A 23977-nucleotide genomic window follows, 5' to 3' on the forward strand; every position below is an offset into this window, starting at 1 on the left:
ACACAGGATTTGTTATGAAAACCAGAAGTTTTCAACCCTAGTGATTTCCCAGGATCTCCTTACCTGCTATGATGGTGGTGGCCTGTCTGCGCACATTGTTCTTGTCTGTGTATTCTCCATAATCGAGCTTGCCTTCCACGAACACCCGAGCACTTATAGGAGGGAACAAGGAATTAAACCAAAAGTAATTCATTTTTCTCACATTATTAACATCCCAGGGCTGACAGGATGATCAAATGTTTTCTGTAAACAACTTTGATTGACTTTTGCTGGCGTTTTATTTACAGGAGAAAAAAAAAAAAAAAAAGTTAAAAGTATATCTAAGCAAAGGACAAAAATGTAATATATTGCAACGCAGCAGTCCTTAGATGTGGTGGCTGAACTATATTTATTTTTTACAAGCTTTAGTTTCACCTGGTGATCCTTCCAGTAGCACACTTGTCTTAGAATGGATAGAGCTCAGGTGGTCGTTTGCCCAAAAACTTTTGCCTATAAAGTGTAGCTTAGGCATCAGCCAAAATTAAATTGGGGAGGCAAAAATGGAAAAACTCTGACTTGCCCTGGCATAAAAAACAAAAGATAATACGGCACACTCTGAATATGACTAGTAAACTCATATAGTGTTGAATGGGAATGAACAGAGTATAAATAGTATTAATGACCACAATGGGCTGTTACAGTCAGTAATGTCCATAAAGTATAAGGTAAAATAGTTAAAATAATTAAAAAGAAACGGTCCATAGGGAGCTGCCAGTTCCGAGTAGAAATGTAAAAAGTGCTCTGAAAAAGACAAATGGAAGAGGAACGGCGCCTTCTAAGTGCAGTAAAATGGTACATTTTAATAAAATTTTAAAAATCAATACACTCGCAAAAGTGGTTCATAGAATTTTTTTTTTTTGGTAAAAATGCCCATCTATGAACCACTTTTGTGAGTGTATTGATTTTTAAAATTTTATTAAAATGTACCGTTTTACTGCACTTAGAAAGTGCCGTTCCTCTTCCATTTGCCCTGGCATAAACCACTCTACAGTCCAAAAGTCAAATAGCCAATTCCAACACACAAGCTTACCCTTTCTTGAGGTACTGATAGGCTACATCCCGAAGGCCAGGCCGAAAGACAGATATCCTGTGCCAAGTTGTCTTCTGGTTGATGTCTCCTCCACCTGTAGAGAAGGATGCAAGTTTCACCTCATCGACAAATATGTGCCCTAGCAGCACTAAGCATATGAAATATGCATTAAAGAGAGCTTCAAGCCTTTAGGAAACTTATCTGGTTTTAAGCAGAAAGTTGCCCCTTGACAACTATGTTCACAAATTCACATAGGGAACTCCATGTTCTCTCTGGTTTGTGACTGGCTGCATGGAAAACTACTCACAAAAAAAAAAAAAAAAATTGAGGCAAACCACCAGCTGCACCATTAAAACTGTTGTAAAGATGTGACTTAAACCTGTTTTATGACGCAATCAACTTATAGAAGGTATTCTGAAAATGGTTGAGTAAATTCTTTGTTATCGGTTGTTACAGCATGAACAGCAAAAAGAGTCAACGGATTCCCAAAAAAATAAATAAAAAAAGTGAGCACTGCGCTGCCAGGGTGGTCACCTCCCCGATGAAATATGAAGAAGACAATTCATATGTTGTCCTTATGTGTATACATGAGGCTGGGAGTTTACAGCCCCTGGTAGGCAAAAGGACACCAGAACAAAAGCCAGACTGAGAATGTAGTGCCCTTTGTTGTGTTCTTTACGAGTATTTATAATCTGATTGGTCCTCTGTAAAGCAAAGAATGCATTTAGAATCAATCTGCATTATTCAAACAGGAGCGTACTCACCTGTATTGTACAACTCTGCTTCACCTGTCCGCCACATCTCATTAGTAGCCACAGAGAATATGGTAACGGGGTTCTTGCTATCCGACTGCCTCATTACTGGGTCCTGGCCGACACGGCCCAGAACCTGCACCTTGTTCAAGGCTGAAAAATAATAATGAAAGAGAACCATTAAAAAAAAAAAAAAAAAAGACAGCTACTTGGGACACAGCCAGACAACAGCCAAAGGTGGCGAGCAGAGGTGTGGATTATAAATCTTCAAAGACCTCTGCTTCCCAGTCCAACCTATCCAAGCCAGCCAGGTCCACTGTGCCTGGGGTAGAATGTAAGCTGGATAATGTGGGATTGCAAAATCAATGTTCTTTCTGCCAGGCCTAGGGAAACACAAAGAACAGAAGTGGGGAGTCTGAGTTTGCTCTTTTACGGTCTGTAAGCCTTGTGTCTCCAATTTTAGACGGAACCACACTCTCATGTGCAGTCCTGGAAGATGATTTAGGAAAAACAGAATAACATATCCATTGGGGGGTTAGGTGGACTGATCACTTGCTAGAGAGGGAGCACAGAGTTGGGCTATAACAATTACTTCTACCCCCCCCCCCCCCGACTCTGTTCCTGTCAGGTGCAGCTCTGTCCTCACTTTTTTCACGAGTGGACAAACTAGTTAGCTATAGCCTTGTCAATTGTATTCTGGTGAACAGACAGTCACTGTACACGGCAGAGGAGAGATAACAGAAGGTGCTCTGAATTTGAATCCTATGAATAAATATGGAAAACCAGGCCACTGTCCGAAACCAGGATGGCAGTGGCACCTATTGTTATATGTTTTTATAATTAATTTTATTTTTCCTTTTAAAATACAAATCCAATAAATACTACACTATGGAGACTTCATCTGGCTCCCGGTGAGATTTAATATAGCTACATCTGGATGGTGCGAGTTGCTGAACAGCCTCCTCAACAACAGATGGCAGATCTACACTGTTTGCTGCTGTACCGACAGCCAGCTTTTCCAGTGAGTGTCCATTTCACAGGGGTGCGGTGAATGATTCTGGAGCATTGTACAGGATCACCTTTTCACTTTTCAAGTCACCGCCAATTTTTTGTGCACATCTTTTCATTGAACCTTGTGCTTTCACCAATAAGTTTATATTGCTGATCCTATCATGGGACTGTGCATTTAAATCTATATTTTTCACTATATCATTTTTTTTATTGTTGATTTTCATTTAAGATTGGATTTATATTTTTGTCACTTAAGCACTTTTTTGTACTTCATACTTGATGTGCTGTCCATTTATAACACAGTATTCACATTTCATTGCTGGTCATTTACTTTTGGGGCTACACATTTTTTCTTGTGATTATTTATAAGTTTGGTATATTATTTCTCTGTGTCACCACAGCGCAGAGATGCACCTTTATTATTATGGCGATTTACACGCCCCGTCACACTGAATAGCCACAGAATTCACTTTTTTTAAATAATTTTTTTTTTTGTTTTTTATTTAACAATAAACAAATCCAAAGTATAGATTCAATAACAAGAAGAATGATTCACAGCGTGTATCGGTCAATGAGCATACTTCTTAGGCAGGGACATTTGGTCTTATGCCGCGTACACACAATCGTAATTTTGGCCAGCAAAAGACCGATGAGAGCTTTTCATCTGAAAATGCGACCGTGTATATGCTCCATTAGAATTTAACTATCCGAATTCCCGCCAGCAAAAATTTGAGAGCATTTTCTCAATTTTCCTGCTGAAAAAAACTTCCGATCGTGTATATACATATACAATTCTGAAGTGCAAGAACTCACGCATGCTCAGATTCAACTACGAGATGGAAGCCATTGGCCACTGGGTATTGAACTTCCCTTTTCTAGTCCCGTCGTATGTGTTGTACGTCACCGCGCTCTTGGCGGTCGGAATTTGGTGTGACCGTGTGTATGCAAAACAGCTTGAGCAAAATCCCGTCGGAATGCCATCGGGAAAACCATGAGAGCTTTTTCCGACCGTGTGTATGCGGCATTTGTTTCTGCATACTAGCATTGCAAAGAAGCGGAGGGGTGTTGCGGAAGTTGCGTTATTTACATTAATACACAGAGTGAGCAATTTACAACAGTATGGAAACTGTACAGGAGATAGCAGACAGTAGGATGTATTAAAGGGGAGTTGGAGGAGCCTCACATTTCCAAGGAATTAAAATTAAAATTTTACGTTTGGCCTAGAAAAACTAACTGGAAACTGCCTTTCTAGTATGATCTTGCAGAATCACCTTATCTAGTCTACGTAGAATAAATTGCTCAACCTGTTGCCCTCCAGCTATTGTGGAGCTACAAGTCCCATGAGGCATTGCAAAGCGGGTAGTTACAAGTATCACTCCCAAAGACAAAGGAATGATGGGAATTGTAGTTCGGCAACAGCTGGAGGGCCAAAGGTTGAGCATCCATGGTTGGGGTCTAGTTTGACATCTGCATATAAAGCTCCATTCAAGCAACTGATTTGGGAAATAAATGAGTCATCTGACTGGCCACTGCAGGCATAGCAGACACTCTGGAACACCAACATTGTATTAGGAAAAAGACAGCAGCGCCCATGACCAACAGATCCGACATGATCAAACCCTGAAGAACGAACAAATTTGTAGAAATGCATTGGATAGGTTTATTGTCATGCAATATTAAAGCGATCATTATTTTTCAAGCACTCTGTAACACAAACATTAGGAAAAAGACAGTAGTGGCAGCACTGCATAAGTCCACAATGTGCTGCTATATACAGTATATGCGTACAACTGCTCGTAAGTAGTTACTAGATGCAAATTCATAAGTAAATTCCTGGATTTAAAATACTTACACCTCTCCAAGACACCCGCATCAGTGGATTGAAATCTTGCAGACTGTCGTAACACCTGACAACAAAAACCAGACACAGAAGCAACGTGAAAGGAGAATTCAATATTCTGTGTCCAATTTCCTAATTATATGCTACAAATTGACAGCACAAGAGAAAAAGCTTGCATAGCATTCTGGGAACAGACTACTTTTCCATTGCTGTTTAGGCATTTGGTCATAGGATCTCTGTAGGACAGTAGGACTGGAGTTTAGATTGGCTGATCCTTCCCTCCGGCAAGTATCACCTGACCAAAAGCCTAAGCTTTGAGTCACGGGACAGGACATCCTTTTTTATCCATCAGTCTGGGTGCACTGGGTCATTTTGTGTTTAGCAGGAGCACATAAAAGGTGGTCTTACCTGCACTGCCGCTTTGCGAAACATCTGTGCTGACCGACGCTAACCACACCAAAGAAATGTCAAGACCTAGAAATAGAAAGGGGTTTTGTCAGAATTAGTTATTAAAGGAGAAGTGGGTAGCCCTCTACCAAGAAACTCTAGAGCACTTCATGCTTCCCTCTGTTGACCAGCTTTATGGAGATGCTGATAATGTTTTCCAGCAGGACTTAGCTCCTGCCCACACGCTGCCAAAACTACCAATACCTGGTATAATGATCATGGTATCACTGCGCTTGATTGGCCAGTAAATTTACCTGACCTAAACCCCATAAAGAATCTGTGGGGTATTGTCAAGTGGAAGATGAGACACCAGACTCAACAATTGCTATCAAAGAAACCTGGGCTTCTAGAACACCTCAGCAGTGCCACAGGCTGATCGCCTCCATGCCACATTGATGCGGTAATTCATGCAAAAGGAGCCCCAGTATTGAGTGCATACTACACTGTACATGGACATACTTTTCAGTAAGCCAACATTTCTATATTAAAAATCTTTTATTTTTTTATTGGTCTTATGTAATATTCTAATTTTCTGAGATAATGAATTTCAGATTTTCATTAGAACCTATAATCAAAATGAAAAAAAAATAAAATAAATAAATGCTTGAAATATATCACTTTGTGTGTAACGTATCTATACAAGATATATAGGTTGCACCAATACTAGTATCGGTACTCGTGCAAATGCTCCAATACCTGAAAACTATACTTTCAGGCTTGAACCGTCAGTGGGGATGAACAAATGTTCCTCTGTTTAACCCCTTATTAACCCTTATTTTACTCTAATCAGCCTTAATTAACTCCCTATTCTCCTCCATTTAATTATTATTTTCCTGCTTTCTTTTTTTTTTGTTCATGTCTATTTTATGAACGATAAAAAATTAAAACCTTTTTGTTTGCTTTGTTAGTGAATACATACATATTAACATATATTTACACATCTCACATTAACCAGTTGCCGACCGCCGCACGCCGATGTACGTCGGCAGAATGGCACGGGCAGGCATAAGGGCTTACATGTACGTCCCTTGCCTCCCGCGGGTCGGGGGCCCGATCGGGCCCCCGCCCGGTGCCTGCGGCGGTCGGTATTCGTTCGGGAGCGATCCCGGACGAGAGGACGGCCATTCATTCATGGCCACCCCCTCGCGATCGCTCCCGACGAATAGAAATCCCCCGTGACATCACTTCCTCTCCTGTAATGTAAACACAGGAGAGGAAGTGATGTATTCTCTCCTCCGTGTCGATATTTTTCGTTCCGACACGGAGGAGAGCGGATCGGTGAGTTGCACCAACACTCTACACACACAGTAGAACATGCCAGGCACACTCACACCCCCCCTTTACCCCCCAATTACCCCTGCCCCCCAGTCACAGTGACACCAATGTCATTTTTTTTTTTTTTGCATTGGTGTCATTTGTGACTGTAATAAATGTTAGGGCAGTTAGGGTTAGCCCCCTTTAGTTCTAATGTACCCCCCTAACCCCCCCAATAAAGGTTTAACCCCGTGATCACCCCCCGTCGCCAGTGTCACTAAGGCTGGGTTCACATTGCAGCGGTTTATGAGAACGAATGTGATTCGCACCGCACTGCAGTGCAAATCACATCCGATCTCTGTGCGATTCGAGTTCAGCCATTCGCCGCACCCGCCACACCCGCCGCAAATTCGCACGGGACCCTTTTTTTGGCCCGCAGCAGAATCGGATCGCATGGGTGTTCACACCATGCGATCCGAGTTTGCAGATCGCACTGCGATATGCGAACTGATCTGGGAGTGTCAGTAACATTTCACTGACACTCCCAGCAGTTCGCATAGGGCAGTGTGAACTGCCGCCGGGAGGCATGCGATGCGGGAACCCGCCGCGGATTCATGGCGTTCCCGCATCGCTCCATTGTGAACCCAGCCTAATAAGCGATCATTTTTCTGATCGCCGTATTAGTGTCACAGGTGACGCTAGTTAGGCAGGTAGGTATTTAGGTTCGCCGCAGCTTTTTATAGCGCCAGGGACCCCCATATACTACCGCATAAAGCCCCCTGATTGCCCCCTAGTTAACCCTTTCACCAGTGATCACCATATAACTGTTACAGGTGACGCTGGTTGGTTAGTTATTTTTTTATAGTTTCAGGGCACCCGCCATTTATTACCTAATAAAGGTTTAACCCCCTGATCAGCCGGCGGGTGTCATTTGTGACTAATACCGTATATACTCGAGTATAGGCCGACCCGAATATAAGCCGAGGCCCCCAATTTACCCCCAAAAAAACTGGCAAACTTATTGACTCGTGTATAAGCCGAGGGTGAGACATGCCTGTCCATCCCTGTGTGTGTGTCCGTCCATCCCTGTGTGTCCGTCCATCCCTGTGTGTCCGTCCATCCATCCCTGTGTGTGTGTGTGTGTGTGTGTCCGTCCATCCATCCCTGTGTGTGTGTGTGTGTGTCTCCATCCATCCATCCCTGTGTGTGTGTGTCTCCATCCATCCATCCATCCCTGTGTGTGTGTGTATCCATCCATCCCTGTGTGTGTGTGTGTCTCCATCCATCCCTGTGTGTGTGTGTGTGTCTCCATCCATCCCTGTGTGTGTGTGTGTCTCCATCCATCCCTGTGTGTGTGTGTGTCTCCATCCATCCCTGTGTGTGTGTGTGTCTCCATCCATCCGTGTGTGTGTGTGTGTCTCCATCCATCCGTGTGTGTGTGTGTGTCTCCATCCATCCGTGTGTGTGTGTGTGTCTCCATCCATCCGTGTGTGTGTGTGTGTGTGTGTGTGTGTGTGTGTGTGTGTGTGTGTGTGTGTGTGTGTGTGTGTGTGTGTGTGTGTGTGTGTGTGTGTGTGTCCAGCCTACCTGTGTCCCGAGCCTCCGTCCCGTGCCTTGCCTCCGTCCCGTGCCTTGCCTCCGTCCCGTGCCGTGCCTTGCCTTGCCTCCGTCCCGTGCCTTGCCTTGCCTCCGTCCCGTGCCGTGCCTTGCCTTGCCTTGCCTCCGTCCCGTGCCCTCTTCGTCGGCGCCTCGGCGGCCATTGTAAAATTCAAAAGCCGCGCCTCCGCCTTCGCCTGTGATAGGCGGAACACTGAATTTCCCAGCAGCCTGTGTTCCGCCTATCACGGACATCGTATCATCCTCGTCCGTAGTACGAGGATGATACGATGTCCGTGATAGGCGGAACACAGGCTGCTGGGAAATTCAGTGTTCCGCCTATCACAGGCGAAGGCGGAGCCGGAGGCGCGGCTTTTGAATTATAGAATGGCCGCTGTCTGTCTGCTCGACACGCTGATCGAGCGGGCAGACAGCGATGACTCGAGTATAAGCCGAGGGGGGCACTTTCAGCCTCAAAAAAAGAGGCTGAAAATCTCGGCTTATACTCGAGTATATACGGTAACTGTTAGGGCAGTTAGGGTTAGCCCCCTTTAGTTCTAAGGTACCCCCCTAACCCCCCCAATAAAGGTTTAACCCCGTGATCACCCCCCGTCGCCAGTGTCACTAAGGCTGGGTTCACATTGCAGCGGTTTATGAGAACGGATGTGATTCGCACCGCACTGCAGTGCAAATCACATCCGATCTCTGTGCGATTCGAGTTCAGCTATACAGATAGTATGGCTGAATTCGTGTCGCACCCGCCGCAAACTCGCACGGGACCCTTTTTTTGGTCCGCAGCAGAATCGGATCGCATGGGTGTTCACACCATGCGATCCAAGTTTGCAGATCGCACTGCGATATGCGAACTGATCTGGGGGTGTCATTAACATTTCACTGACACTCCCAGCAGTTCGCATAGGGCAGTGTGAACTGCCGCCGGGAGGCATGCGATGCGGGAACCCGCCGCGCATTCGTGGCGTTCCCGCATCGCTCCAGTGTGAACCCAGCCTAATAAGCGATCGTTTTTCTGATCGCTGTATTAGTGTCACAGGTGACGCTAGTTAGGCAGGTAGGTATTTAGGTTCGCCGCAGCTTTTTATAGCGCCAGGGACCCCCATATACTACCGCATAAAGCCCCCTGATTGCCCCTAGTTAACCCTTTCACCAGTGATCACCATATAACTGTTACAGGTGACGCTGGTTGGTTAGTTATTTTTTTATAGTTTCAGGGCACCCGCCATTTATTACCTAGTCTCACTAGTGTACCCCTAAATTTAGGGGTGTCTACTTTCCAAAATGGGGTCATTTGGGGGGGGTTTGTGCCATCTTGGCATTTTATGGCCTTCAAAACTGTAACGCCCTTAGAAAGCCTGAAGGCGGTGCTTGGTTTTCGGGGCCCCGTACGCGGCTAGGCTCCCAAAAAGTCCCACATATGTGGTATCCCCGTACTCAGGAGAAGCAGCAGAATTTATTTTGGGGTGTCATTTCACATATGCCCATGGCATGCATGAGCAATATATCATTTAGTGACAACTTTGTGAAAAAAAAAAAAAAAAAAAAAAGTTTGTAATTTTCCCGCAACTTGTGGCAAAATATAAAATATTCCATGGACTCAACATGCCTCTCAGCAAATAGCTTGGGGTGTCTACTTTCTAAAATGGGGTCATTTGTGGGGGTTTTGTGCCATCTTGGCATTTTATGGCCTTCAAAACTGTAATAGGTAGTGAGAAGTGAACTCAAAAATTTACGCCCTTAGAAAGCCTGAAGGCGGTGCTTGGTTTTCGGGGCCCCGTACGCGGCTAGGCTCCCAAAAAGTCCCACATATGTGGTATCCCCGTACTCAGGAGAAGCAGCAGAATTTATTTTGGGGTTTCATTTCACATACGCCCATAGCATGTGTGAGCAATATATCATTTAGTGACAACTTTGTGTAAAAAAAAAAAAAATTTTTTTTTTTTGTCATTCAATCGCTTGAGGCAAAAAAATAAAATATTCAATGGGCTCAACATGCCTCTTATCAATTTCCTTAGGGGGTCTACTTTCCAAAATGGGGTCATTTGGGGGGGTTTTGTACTGCCCTGCCATTTTAGCACCTCAAGAAATAAGATAGGCAGTCGTAAACTAAAAGCTGCGTAAATTCCAGAAAACGTACCTTAGTTTGTAGATGTGACAACTTTTGCGCAAACCAATAAATATACAATTATTGACTTTTTTTTAACCAGACATGTGGCTGAATACATTTTGGCCTAAATGTATGACTAAAATTGAGTTTATTGGATTTTTCTAATAACAAAAAGTAGAAAATATCATTTTTTTTCAAAATTTGCGGTCTTTTTACGTTTATATCGCAAAAAATAAAAATCGCAGAGGCAATCAAATACCATCAAAAGAAAGCTCTATTTGTGGGAAGAAAAGGACGCAAATTTTGTTTGGGTACAACATTGCATGACCGCGCAATTACCAGTTAAAGCAGCGCAGTGCCAAAGTGTAAAAAGACCTCTGGTCATTTACCAGCAAAATGGTCCGGTCTGAAAGTGGTTAAAAAAGCGCAAAATTAAAAAACAATCAATATATTTCATTTCTAAATGACTTTTCAATGCTTTGTACTATTACTGACAGCTGAAGTATAAACAAAACAGTTGCAGTAGGTATCGGTATCAGCGAGTACTTTAAAAAAAAAAAAAAAAAAAAGCATCCCTAATATATATATATATTTTTTTTTTTTGCAGTGTGATACATGTGCTCTATATAATAATTTATAAAGTACAATACATATTTTCTCTAGTTTTGGTTGAAGTAGGGAATGCTTAAAGCAGTAGTAAACCCAAAACCAAAAATGTCATATTGCAGCTTACCAATTATTAGATGTGGTGGCTGCATTAGTTTTGTTTTTCTAAGCTTTTTTACCTGGTGATCTAGCCAGTAAACACACTTCCTGCATTAGAGTGCCCCCTATTCTGGATGAAGGAGCACAGGGGGCACCATTGGACAGCAGCATTGTCAGTCTGGGAGAGGAGAGTGTTCAATGTACTAGCAAATTTAGATACACTAACAAATTGAAGCCAAACTCCAGCTCATACTTTATAATCAGTTACAGCAACCATTTCTTTCCCTTTAGGATAAAGGTTTTACATAAATAAAAGCTGGTCATTTTAAGTGTAGCGGCCATAACCCGTTGCAGGGCGGCCTTGACCGAATGGGCTTACCGATTACCTTCCCCTGGCCTGCTCCTCCACATCTAGGGGTTCCAAGGGTTGATACCCAGCGATTTGTACACCGACACAGAGGAAGTCCTTTTTCAAAGGTTTATTTTGCAGTAGAACTTTCACAAACACAGTCTCTTTAGGGAACAGAGGGCACGGGTGAAGAACTCAGGTACCTTGAACTGCAGGTTTAACACAGTCTCTATTTCCACCCAGAGAGTAGCCACTCGCAGCTGGGCACTTTAAAGCTGAACAGATATCTAGCCAGAGATCATGGCAGTCAGCACGTTGACTCAAAACTTGAACAATCAACTTTGAGTATACAGGAACCTTTTTCCAACCGGGGCCACTGACAGGAACATGTTACGGGATGTCGAACACCCTGTGACCCGGACCGGGGCTACCCCGGTCCTGGAACCAGAACAGACCACAGGGGTCTCACGGACAACTCCGGAACCCCGAACACGTGACCCACACCCTCTTAAGTACCTCCTCCCAGACTCCTCAGTGGGCCCCGGCGCTCCCGTTGATTGGCTCAGAGAGGGCCGATACCAAAACATCCAACACGACTTGGTTCTAGCCTCTCATCTGCACCTCACCGCTCACATGACCAGGCAGAACTTCTAAACACAGCCTGGCTAGACTGGTGTTAGGCCTACCTACCTATAATAATTAACCCTCAGAACCTTTATTGTCCTGAAGTCAAAAACTAAAATTTACAAAAGCATGTGACATTTGATCTTAAATGTCATCCGCTACACATCCCCCCAGCCATTTAGATGATGTCCCCATCATCTGGGTAACGGCCGGAGTAAAAATCCTATTCAGTAACAAAACTAACAGCACCTGAGTTCTTGTTTTGGGTGTTGGGGAAGGGAAAGAAAAGGAAACATGTTCAAACATTTAACACTTATCACAATGTCATATCAATGCTGTATACACACCACCCAACTAGCTATCTATTCCACCCGGACTCCTCTGATGATCCTGATAGCTGATCTCAATGTATCCTGGAAAAGAAAACATAATGCAAAAGGGCAACACTGTACACCCTATAGTTTGAAGGGCAAGATTCTGACATGTATACAACGGAATTTCCTCCTTCAACAGCATATGAAATGTCTTCTCTAACACATTCTAATCATTAACCACTTAATAACCGCCCTATAGCCGAATGACGGCTTTAGGGCGGTTTCTTAACTGTGGGAGGCCGTCATATGACGTCCTCCCAGAATTCTGCTCTCGCGCGCCCCCTGGGGCGCGCACTCGAGAGCATCCGTGACCGCCGGGTCCACAGGACCCGGCGCATCACGGATCACGGTAAACGGCCGCTCGTCGCGGCCATTTTCGCGGCCATTTTCCACGTGATCGCTCCGTCAAATGACGGAGTGATCACTTGTAAACAAACCATAACATAACATGACGCCGGTTCCTCCCTCCCCCTCTCTGTACCGATCGGAACAGCGGAGGGGGAGGAGATCGGTGTCAGCAGCGATGTGGGCTGCATCTGCAGTGCCCACATCGCTGCTCACCGAAAAGTAACCCCTCAATTCCCTGCAAATACTCTGCAATACCCTGCCATTACCCTGCAATACCCTGCCATTACCCTGCAATACCCTGCCATTACACTGCAATAGTCTGCCATTACACTGCAATAGTCTGCCATTACACTGCAATAGTCTGCCATTACACTGCAATAGTCTGCCATTACACTGCAATAGTCTGCCATTACACTGCAATAGTCTGCCATTACACTGCAATAGTCTGCCATTACACTGCAATAGTCTGCCATTACACTGCAATAGTCTGCCATTACTCTGCAATGCCCTGCCATTACTCTGCAATGCCCTGCCATTACTCTGCAATGCCCTGCCATTACTCTGCAATGCCCTGCCATTACTCTGCAATGCCCTGCCATTACTCTGCAATGCCCTGCCATTACTCTGCAATGCCCTGCCATTACTCTGCAATGCCCTGCCATTACTCTGCAATGCCCTGCCATTACTCTGCAATGCCCTGCCATTACTCTGCAATGCCCTGCCATTACTCTGCAATGCCCTGCCATTACTCTGCAATGCCCTGCCATTACTCTGCAATGCCCTGCCATTACTCTGCAATGCCCTGCCATTACTCTGCAATGCCCTGCAACACTCTGCAATGCCCTGCAACACTCTGCAATGCCCTGCAACACTCTGCAATGCCCTGCAACACTCTGCAATGCCCTGCAACACTCTGCAATGCCCTGCAACACTCTGCAATGCCCTGCAACACTCTGCAATGCCCTGCAACACTCTGCAATGCCCTGCAACACTCTGCAATGCCCTGCAACACCCACCAATGCCCTGCAACACCCACCAATGCCCTGCAACACCCACCAATGCCCTGCAACACCCACCAATACCCTGCAACACCCACCAATACCCTGCAACACTCTGCAATACCCGCCAATACCGTGCAACACTCTGCAATGCTCTGCAACACCCGCCAATATCCTGCAATGCTCTGCAACGCTCTGCAACACCCGCCAATACCCTGCAACACTCTGCAATGCTCTGCAACACCCACCAATACCCTGCAACACTCTGCAATGCTCTGCAACACCCACCAATACCCTGCAATGCTCTGCAACACCCGCCAATACCGTGCAACGCTCTGCAATGCTCTGCAACACCTGCCAATACCGTGCAACACTCTGCAATGCTCTGCAACACCCTCCAATATCCTGCAATGCTCTGCAACGCAATACTCTGCAACGCCATACTCTGAGATACCCAGCCATACTCTGATATACCCAGCCATAGTCGGTGATACCCTGCAATACCCAGCCATAGACACCCCCCCCCCCCCCTCCCGCCGCCCTCCGGTGCTTCTGCCGACTCGCCAATACTATCAAATCCAGAATCTTTTTTTTTTTTTTTTTTTCAGGCTTCCCAGCTTAGAGGTGAGATGCGGGGTCTTATTGACCCCACATCTCACTGTAAAGAGGACCTGTCATGCCATATTCCTATTACAAGGGATGTTTACATTCCTTGTAATAGGAATAAAAGTGATCAAAAAATTTATTTTTGGGGAAAAAAATGTCAAACTAAAATAAATAAAGTAAAATGAACAATAAAAATTTTTTTTTTTTTTTTTAAAGCGCCCCTGTCCCCATGTGCTCGCATGCAGAAGCGAACGCATACGTAAGTCCCGCCCACATATAAAAACGGTGTTCAAACCACACATGTGAGGTATCGCTGCGTACGTTGGAGCGAGAGCAATAATTCTAGCCCTAGACCTCCTCTGTAACTCAAAACATATAACCAGTAAAAAAAAAAATTAAATCGTCGCCTATGGGGATTTTTAAGTAGCGAAGTTTGGCGCCATTCCACGAGCCTGTGCAATTTTGAAGAGTGACATGTTAGGTATCGATTTACTCGGTGTAACTTCATCTTTCACATTATGCAAAAATTGGGCTAACTTTACTGTGTTTTTTTTTTTTTAAGCACAAAACAGTTTTTTTTCCAAAAAAAAGCATTCGAAAAATTGCTGCGCAAATACCGTGCGAGATAAAAAGTTGCAACGACCACCATTGTATTCTCCAGGGTGTTTGCTAAAAAAACATATATAATGTTTTGGGATTCAATGTAATTTTCTAGCAAATAAATGATGATTTTTACATGTAGGAGAGAAATGTCAGAATTGTCCTGGGTGCTCCAGAACGCCTGATGGCGCTCCCTGCATGTTGGGCCTCTGTATGTGGCCGCACTGTGTAAAAAAGTCTCACACATGTGGTATCGCCGTACACGGGAGTAATAGCAGAATGTGTTTTGGGGTGTAATTTGTGGTATGCATATGCTGTGTGAGAAATAAACTGATAATATGACAATTTTGTGAAAAAAAAAAAAAAAAAAGTAAAAAAAAAAAATCTTGATTTTGCAAAGAATTGCGGGAAAAAATGACAACTTGAAAAAACTCATCATGCCTCTTACTAAATACCTTGGAATGTCTTCTTTCCAAAAAGGGGTCATTTGGGGGGTATTTGTACTTTTCTGGCATGTTAGGGTCTCAAGAATTGAAATAGGCCGTCAGTACTTCAGGTGTGATCAATTTTCAGATATTGGCGCCATAGCTTGTGGACTCTATGACTTTCACAAAGACCAAATAATATCCACCAATTTGTACTTATTTTTACCAAAGATATGTAGTGGTATAAATTTTGGCCAAAATTTATGAAGAAAAATTACTAATCTGCTAAATTTTATAACAGAAATGAAGAAAAATTCATTTTTTTACAGAATTTTCTGTATTTTTTCTTTTATAGCACAAAAAATAAAAAACCCAGCGGTGATTAAATACCACCAAAAGAAAGCTCCATTTGTGTGAAAAAAAGGACAAAAATTTCATATAGGTCCAGTGTTGCATGACTGAGTAATTGTCATTCAAAATGTGAGAGCACCGAAAGCTGAAAATTGGTCTGGTTATTAAGGGTGTTTAAGTGCCCAGTGGTCAAGTGGTTAATGGAAGAAAAAAAGTCTCTGCGCACTATTACTATTTTTCCTGCCAACTCACGCCACCTAGTGGTCAGAGCTGTTGCAACTGCAAGTCCTTTAACAAATTAACACGTTGGGCCAAAAAGGCTGAAGAACTTGACATGCATTCCTGTTGTGTATTGCAGAAACACTTAGGAAACAGTTAAAGACACAAGGAAATTCTTCTCCTTTTCTTTCTGCAAACTTTCTCAAACTTTACTCCAGAAACAGTTCACCAATAGAACCTTGGGTCAGGTAGAGTCAGGTCTTTACCTTCAGCATCCACAGTAGTAATGAAGTAGATGGCTCTTTCCTTTTCCAGGCGGCAGATTATAATTTTGTCACTGTAGATGTGCCGACCATAGCTCCAGTGTAGTAAACACTCTTGAAACCTTTCATAAAGCTCCTGTGAAAAGGCCCTCTTCCATTTAGCATTTCTCATATGGCAACATCTCTTAGGGGAACTCTGAAACCTTCAAGCGGTCCTGACATTTTCCTTATGTCTCCTTTGCAAAGTCCATGACTTCACCCAACTCAGGAGAAATCAAGTACATACTCTGTTGCCGCCCGCTTAATCAAAATTCTCAGGGGCCTCGCGGCTCCATCATTCTGGGCAGTGTCATACACCGGCAAACAGTCCATTTAGGATTTAAAAGTCTAAAACTATTTACTCACGGGAGTTTCGGCTCAAATTACCAATCATCTCCCTCGTCAGAGCCAGTTTCCGCTGGTGAGCTAGGCGAAGACTCCCTAACAGGTAAGTAGTTTTCCATACTGACTCTGGTGGTGCCCCGAGGCTTGCACTTAAAAACTTTTTTCCAAATGTCCGGCCTCGGAGTGCAGGCCTGCCTCTACAATGGTGGGACGTCTTGATCCTTTCCTCCGCCTGTACGGTCCACGTGGCAACGGCAATCTTCTTCTGCGGAGCCTCCTCCAGAACCTCAGCAAAGGTCTTAGGTTTCAGGAGGGGTAAAGTCACTCATGGTAGCCTGACCCTCGAAAGACGGCAACGGTGCCGCATTAACAGTTTCTTCGGTGGCGACACACGTGGCCCAATTGTAGCGAAAGGCCCGGGGTGGGACAACAGGCTGCTCCACCTGGAACACATAGTTCCCGCACTTGGGGCATCCTGAGAACAGTCTGGGATTCATGACCAGACCGTCAAACCTTCCACATAATGTCCCAAGTGCCTCAACCTCTCCTACATTGCACAGGGCGAACCGGATGCCAGTATCCATAACCTCCATCCCCGATGTCTGCACACTCGCCAGACCCTTCTCCGAAGGCATCCTAGGTAAAGGTGCTGACTGTGCATGCAAAGGTCGAAACATCTTCAGGATCTTTCTCCAAGCTCTGAGAAACAACCTCACCGCTTCCTTCCGCAACATGCACTCACACAGTGCCCCTTGCGGAGAAAAGATCAGCTCAGACTCCTCCCACTGGGCGCTGGCTCCTGTAGATTTTTGCGGGCTTTCGATACAGGCTCCTCCCATGCTTACGCACCTCAGTGAAAGTCTTTCCAAAATGGCGCAGTTCGAAAAACAGGTAACAGTAAATCCCAGACTACGAGCCCCCACATGCAGCGGCCATAACCCGTTGCAGGGCGGCCTTGACTGAATGGGCTTACCGATTACCTTCCCCTGGCCTGCTCCTCTGCGTCTATGGGGTTCCCAGGGTTGATACCCAACGACTTGTACACTGACACAGAGGAAGTCCTTTTTCAAAGGTTTACTTTGCAGTAGAACTTTCACAAACACAGTCTCTTTAGGGAACAAAGGGCACGGGTGAAGAACTCAGGTACCTTGAACTGCAGGTTTAACACAGTCTCTATTTCCACCCAGAGAGTAGCCACTCGCAGCTGGGTACTTCAAGGCTGAACAGATCTCTAGCCAGAGATCATGGCAGTCAGCACGTTGACTCAAAACTTGAACAATCAACTGAGAGTATACAGGAATCTTTTTCCAACTGTACCTGGAACGTTTCCCGCTTCCTTTATGGTACTGGAAAAGTGTGAACTCATCAATGTACTTCTCAACTCAGTAACCAGGCACTTCTCAGGGTGCCACTTTACGGCCCTCCTCCAAAGAGTCCTCCCCCTGTCACTTCCACAAGCTGTGGTGTCCCTCCAAGCTGAGAGCACACCCGGACACTTTGAATCCTCCCTCAGTTACAGCGCCTCGGACCAGCCGGCTCCGAGACTCGAGAACGGACGGATCCCCAACCCAGACCAGACGGGTCTACCAGGGGCCACTGACATGAACATGTTGCGGGATGTCGAACACCCATGACCCCTCACGGGCTACCCCGGTCCTGGAACCAGAACAGACCACAGGGGTCTCACAAACAACTCCGGAACCCCGAACACGTGACCAATACCCACTTAAGTACCCCCTCCCAGACTCCTCAGCGGGCCCCGGCACTCCCGCCGATTGGCTCAGAGAGGGCCGATACCAAAACATCCAACCAGACTTGGTTCTAGCCTGTCATCTGCACCTCACCGCTCACATGACCAGGCAGAACTTCTAAACACAGCCTGGCTAGACTGGTGTTAGGCCTACCTATAATAATTAACCCTCAGAACCTTTATTGTCCTGAAGTCAAAAACTAAATTTACAAAGCGTGTGATCCCAAATGTCATCCGCTACATAAGCATCCCCGTCCATGGTGAATGGTTTGTCTCACCACCCTAACTGCTAAATTTGCAGGATAGCTTGCTCTGTTGAAAAACAACAGACTTACTGCCAGGATCAGCAGGTGAAAATAAAAGAAAGAAAGCCTAATAAAAGCAAACAAACGCAGCCATCACATCTAAGAATTGGTAAGCTGCAATATAATAAATGTTTGCCTTTGGGTTTAATACCGCTTTAGGTTTGGACGAAGTGAAAAAAATAATAAACATTTTGTCAGGTGATCCACATTGGTGAGGTTTCTCCTCACTTCCTGCTCTTGTGACACCACAAGAAATAGGGAGCTGGTGTCACTGGGAAAGGAAGTCACAGCCAAAAGTAAAAACATTTTCAGCCGATGTAACCCTCCCCTTGCTCTGCTAACAGTGGGTTTTTGTCTGTGAGGTCCTGTCAACACAGGGAGCCTCAGTCTAGTCCCTTACAAAAGTGCCATGTTTACAAACTGATCATGGACTGCATGTACAGAGGGAGGGAGGATGGGTGTGACATAAATATATTTGATCTAAACGTGCTCTCTCTTTCCAATCTCAGGAATTTGGAGGCAAAAGCTGTAGGTCACAATGTACTGGGAAATACAAGCCCCAGCATGCCTTCTTCATAGTTGCATGTTACCCACCCCCATCCTATATATCATCTGTATTTATGTAAAAGATAGCTATTACATCGAGGGAAGTAAACCTGACATCAACAACCTTCTCATACCTTGCCGGGGTCAATCTCTTCTACACACGTGATCACCAACAGGGGGACCGCTGAATCTGTCACACTTGCTGCCTCACTTCCGTCCGGATCAGGCCACTTCCGTCCTACTTACTAGATCCTTACCTGCCCCACTTCCTGGATCCTTACCTGCCCCACTTCCTGGATCCTTAATTGCCCCACTTCCTGGATCCTTACCTACCCCTCTTCCTGAACCTCCTCCTTCTGCTACTAACTTTCTTACCCTGTAACTTGATTATTGCATGAGTTCGTCCGTCCGCTAGGTGGCGCACGTAGCACGTCCCTGCTGTTTCTTATGAAAACCAAGAGGACGTTCTGGTCGGCTGCAATCTGAAGAATGGACACTAGACGGCGTTGTGAGATTAATGCTGAGAATGCAAACCTATCATTATTATTATTATAGGTTTGTATTTAACCACTTCAGCCCCAGAAGGTTTTACCCCCTTCATGACCAGGCCATTTTTTAGGATACAGCACTGTGTTACTTTAACTTACAATTGCACGATCTTGCAACACTGTACCCAAATAAAATTGATGTCCCTTTTTCCCACAAATAGAGCTTTATTTTGGTGGTATTTGATCACCTCTGCGGTTTTTATTTTTTGCGCTATAAACAAAAAAAGGACAATTTTGAAAAAAATAAATATATTTTTTAGTTTCTGTTGTAAGTGATATTCGATAAAAAAATATAAAAAATACAATTTCTTCATCAATATAGGCCAATATGCATTCTGCTACATATTGTTGGTAAAAAAAAATCCCAATACGCATATATTGATTGGTTTGCACAAAAGTTATAGCGTCTACTAACTATGGGATAGATTTATTGAATATTTATTTCAATATGTTTACTAGTAATGGCGGCAAGCAGCGATTTTTAGAGAGATTTTGGCAGCAGACAAATCTGACGCTAAGACCCCTTTCACACTGAGCTGCGGGCAGCGTTCGCGGTAAAGCACTGCTAGTTTTAGCAGTGCTTTACAGCTGTTTTAGTGGCGCTATTTGGCCGCTAGCAAATTTTAACCCCTGCTAGCGGCCAAAGAAAGTGTTAAATGTGCCCGTGTAGCACCGCTGCCGAAGCACTTTGGCAGCGGTGCCCATTCATTTCAATGGACAGGAGCGGTGGAGGAGCAGTGCATACACCGCTCCTCCACCGCCCCAAAGATGCTGCTTGCTGGACTTTTCTTAATGTCCTGCCAGTGCAGCACCCCAGTGTAAAAGCACTCGACTTTCGCATTAGGGTGGCGGGGAGGCGTTTTTCAGGCGCTTTGCAGGTACTATTTTTAGTCCTTTAGCTCCTGAAAAAATGGGTCTAAGTTACACTTATTAGGGACCAGTGACACCAATACAGTGATTAGTGCTAAACAAATAAAGCACTATCACTGTACTAATGACACTGCAGGGAAGGGGTTAACATCAGGAGTGATCAAAGGGTTAAAAGTGGTGCTCCTAGAGAGTGCTTTATAACAGTGGGGGGGGGGGGATGTTTTGACTGGGGGAAGACAGAGATCTGTGTTACTGTTTAGCAGGAACACAAGAGCTCCATCTTTCCCTTTCACAGAATTTCGGTCTGCCTTGTTTACATAGTCAGACCACCATACTGCATCTTCAGAGAACGATCAGCGTGTCCAAGCAGACATCGCGTCCGCCGGACAAGCGGATTGGCTCCCACTGTGTCCAATCACAGCTGGATCGTGTCGCCACCGGCGCGCCCCAGACCCAGAGCACAAAATCACACACATGTACGTGATTTAACGCAGGAGGGTCGCCCTTCCGCAGTATCTCTGTGTGGGGCGGTCCATAAGATGTTAAAGAGAACCTCCACTTTTGTTGGCAAAAAAAAAGCTGTTTGTTCTCCTATGTTTGTTTGATACTTCTTTGACTTCTTTGCATTGTGTGAGTCCAGCTGCTTTTAGCAAAGTCTTCTAACTAAATGCAGCTAAACTCTGAAATTTAGACATCTGTGTCAATGTAGACTGAGTCTGAATGGGAGTTTTTTTTACTGATCAGCTGAACACTAGCTGTGTTCTAATGGAGAAAGTTTCAAGGCCTGCATACTTTTATAAATGATTAAACCTTTAGGAGCAACTTGCCAAAAATGATACCTAAAATCTTATTTGAGCCAGTCACAAAAGCAGGAAATTACATTTCTGGGGAAGTTCTGTACACCGTCAGGTTGCTATATTGCATTGCATTTTACATGAAATTACAGTGCTGTAGATAGAAAAGGAAAAGTTTTTTTTTTTTCAAATATAAATGTTATTGTTTTCAGAAAAAGGAAAAGTCAGAGAAAGTAAAGTACAATGCCAACTTTAACAGAACATGTTTCATAGATAAGTACATTTGAAATAAGCCGGTAATCTGTCTTGCATTTGTAGCATAAAACATTGATAACAATAAGATTTATGGTAATATATTCAGCCTCCGTAGCTAACATTTAGACCCCTTTCACACCAGGGCGTTTTGCAGGCGCTATAGCGTTAGAAATAGCGCCTGCAATCCGCCCGAAAGAAGCTGCACCATTGTTTGTAGTGTGAAAGCCCGAGGGCTTTCACACTACAGCGGTGCGCTGGCAGGACGTCAGGGAAAAGTCCTGCCAGCAGCTTCTTTGGAGCAGTGAAGGAGCAGTGTGTTTACCGCTCCTCCACCGCTGCTCCCCATTGAAATCAATGGGGCAGCGCTGTAATACCACCGGCAAAACGCTGCTATTGCGGCATATTGCCGGTGGTTTTAACCCTTTTCTCGGCTGCTAGCGCCGCAAATCCGGCGGTAAAACGCCACCAAAAATTACGGCGTTTTACCGCTCACGCTATGGGCGGTGTGGTGTGAAAGGGGTCTTATCATTAACATCTGGGGTTATTTCGATAAGAAATATCACCTTGTCTCTGTAATCAGAGATCTAGTTGCGCTGTCCAATCCCTGAGTACAGGTGAATCAGAAAAGACAGGAAGACTAAGAAGGGGGACATAGAGGTTCCTGAGAGAATGGAAAGAAGGGAGAGAGAGTCACCAGGGAGAGGGGTAGGAAAGAAGGGGGGGGGGTGTTGACCGGGGAGTGATGGGCATGTTATCCTCAGGCCTGCTGCGTTTTAATATTCAAGTGGTAAGCAAGGACACTCCTTCATCAGATAGAATAAATATATTCCAGAACCTCCATGCCTCAGAGTATTTCTCTTGTTTGTTTTGTGCTGTGAGGACTAATGCCGCGTACACACGACCGGACATTTTCGACGGACTTGGTCCGGCGGACTGAATTCGATGGACAATTCGATCGTGTGTGGGCTCCAGGGGACTTCTTCTTCCACAAAGTCCGGTGGACCTAGAAATAAAACTTGCTTCAATTTTGTCCGCCGGACTCGGACTAAAACTGACACTAGGGCAGCTATTGGCTACTGGCTATGAACTTCCTTATTCTATGTCATCACGTTCAAATCCGCCGCAGTTTTGAAGTGATCGTGTGTGGCCAAGGCCATTCTTTTGAAAGTCCGGCGGACCTCAGCTGCAAAGTCCGTCGGATTGTCCGCCGGACCAAGTTGGTCGAAAAGTCTAGTTGTGTGTACGCGGCATAAGTCCTCCAATCTCCTGATCTCCTCCACTCTGCATAGCCACAACCCAACAGACAGGGGTGAGTTTTTCTTCCACATAAGGGGAATGCAGGATTGAGCGGCATTCAGCAAATGTCTAACTATCGATTTTTTTAGAGCTCCATGCCAGAATTGTAGTGGCATGGAGCAGGATAAAAGCTGGATCGTTACTTATCGTGTAGTCTGTAAATTTTTGAGTGACCATCCGGACTGTCATCCAGAAATGTTGCAGCAGAGGGCAAGACCAGAAGATATGAAGAAGCGTCCCTTTATCCATCTGACATCTCCAGCATTTGTCTGCAGTGGCTGGGAAGTACTTGTGCAGCAACTGAGGTGTGCAATACAACCTGGTCAAGAGCTTATAATTAAGTTCCTGTATTTTTGCGCAAATGGATGTTTTTAAAGGAGAATCTGATTATAGTTTGTTTTTGGGCATCAGTAAACAAGAGCTGTAGGTCAGTCTACCATTTCTGTATGAAGGTCAGGTCGGGGTGTTCCGAAGGAGAGTTGAGCATATCATAAGTTTTAGATAGTACTTCAGATAAAACCCCCTCGTCCCTGTGGTATGAATGAATGAATGACTTGTATAGCGCTACCTATATGAACTGAATCGCCTCAGGGCGCTTTTCTTGCCACTGGTGTCCATCTGCAGCTATTTATGCAGTCCTTTAACCTGTAGAGTCCCGACACACTTACAACATTGACATACACATACACATATTATGGCCAATTTTTTGGGACAGGGTCTAATTAACCTACCAGCATGTCTTTGGAGTGTGGAAGGAAACCGGAGTACCCGGAGGAAACCCACGCAAGCACAGGGAGAACATGCAAACTCCAGGCAGATAGTGTCGTGGTTGGGATTTGAACCAGCAACCCTATTGCTGCTAGGTGAAAGTGCTAACCACTACACCACTGTGGTAGTCCTCAAAGGTCATCAAATTGCGATTGAATTGTGCTGGGTTGGCTATGGAGTGTAGGAAATGGTGTAAACGCATTGCTTTCCAGAACGGCAGTTGAAAGTGACCATTCTCATAAATCAGGGATTGAACGGAAGGCCAATGATTGTCTTCTAAAAAATGTAAGCCACGGTCTCTACCAGTCGATGTGAGTGTCTCATACTCATTCCAGTCCAGGGGGAAAGCAGGATTACCCAATATGGGGTAGAGGGGAGAGTCTCTGGTGGAGATGAAGGTTGTATGTATGGTAGATGCGCCTATACAGAGGATCGTGCCTATAACAGTGTGTGATGTCAGTGTCAAGGGTAACTGGTCAAAGCACCAAGCCGCACCCTCCCTTCAATG

At 44.9% G+C, this 23977-nt stretch overlaps 1 protein-coding gene across 2 annotated transcripts in view; it reads right to left on the bottom strand.

Annotated features, from left to right (window-relative positions):
• The window catches only part of SSBP1 (single stranded DNA binding protein 1), a 47228-nt gene extending 28010 nt beyond the window's left edge, over window positions 1-19218 (bottom strand). Inside the window, exons 1-6 of one of the 2 annotated variants that reach the window (XM_077469248.1) lie at window positions 19073-19218; window positions 5081-5146; window positions 4685-4739; window positions 1834-1974; window positions 1070-1163; window positions 64-152 (exon numbers count right to left, since the gene is read on the bottom strand). In XM_077469248.1, coding sequence (XP_077325374.1) covers window positions 64-152; window positions 1070-1163; window positions 1834-1974; window positions 4685-4739; window positions 5081-5104 — 403 coding nt within the window. In that variant the 5' untranslated portion in view covers window positions 5105-5146; window positions 19073-19218. Of the gene's footprint in view, window positions 1-63; window positions 153-1069; window positions 1164-1833; window positions 1975-4684; window positions 4740-5080; window positions 5147-19062 lie in introns of both variants that reach the window. The other variant, XM_077469249.1, reaches the window with a different exon arrangement.
• Between the last annotated feature and the right edge of the window lie 4759 nt (window positions 19219-23977).

The sequence above is a fragment of the Lithobates pipiens genome, unplaced genomic scaffold, assembly GCF_037356315.1.
Source record: "Lithobates pipiens isolate NorthernLeopardFrog02 unplaced genomic scaffold, aLitPip1_a1.2 Scaffold_8, whole genome shotgun sequence".
Lineage (NCBI taxonomy): Eukaryota > Metazoa > Chordata > Amphibia > Anura > Ranidae > Lithobates > Lithobates pipiens.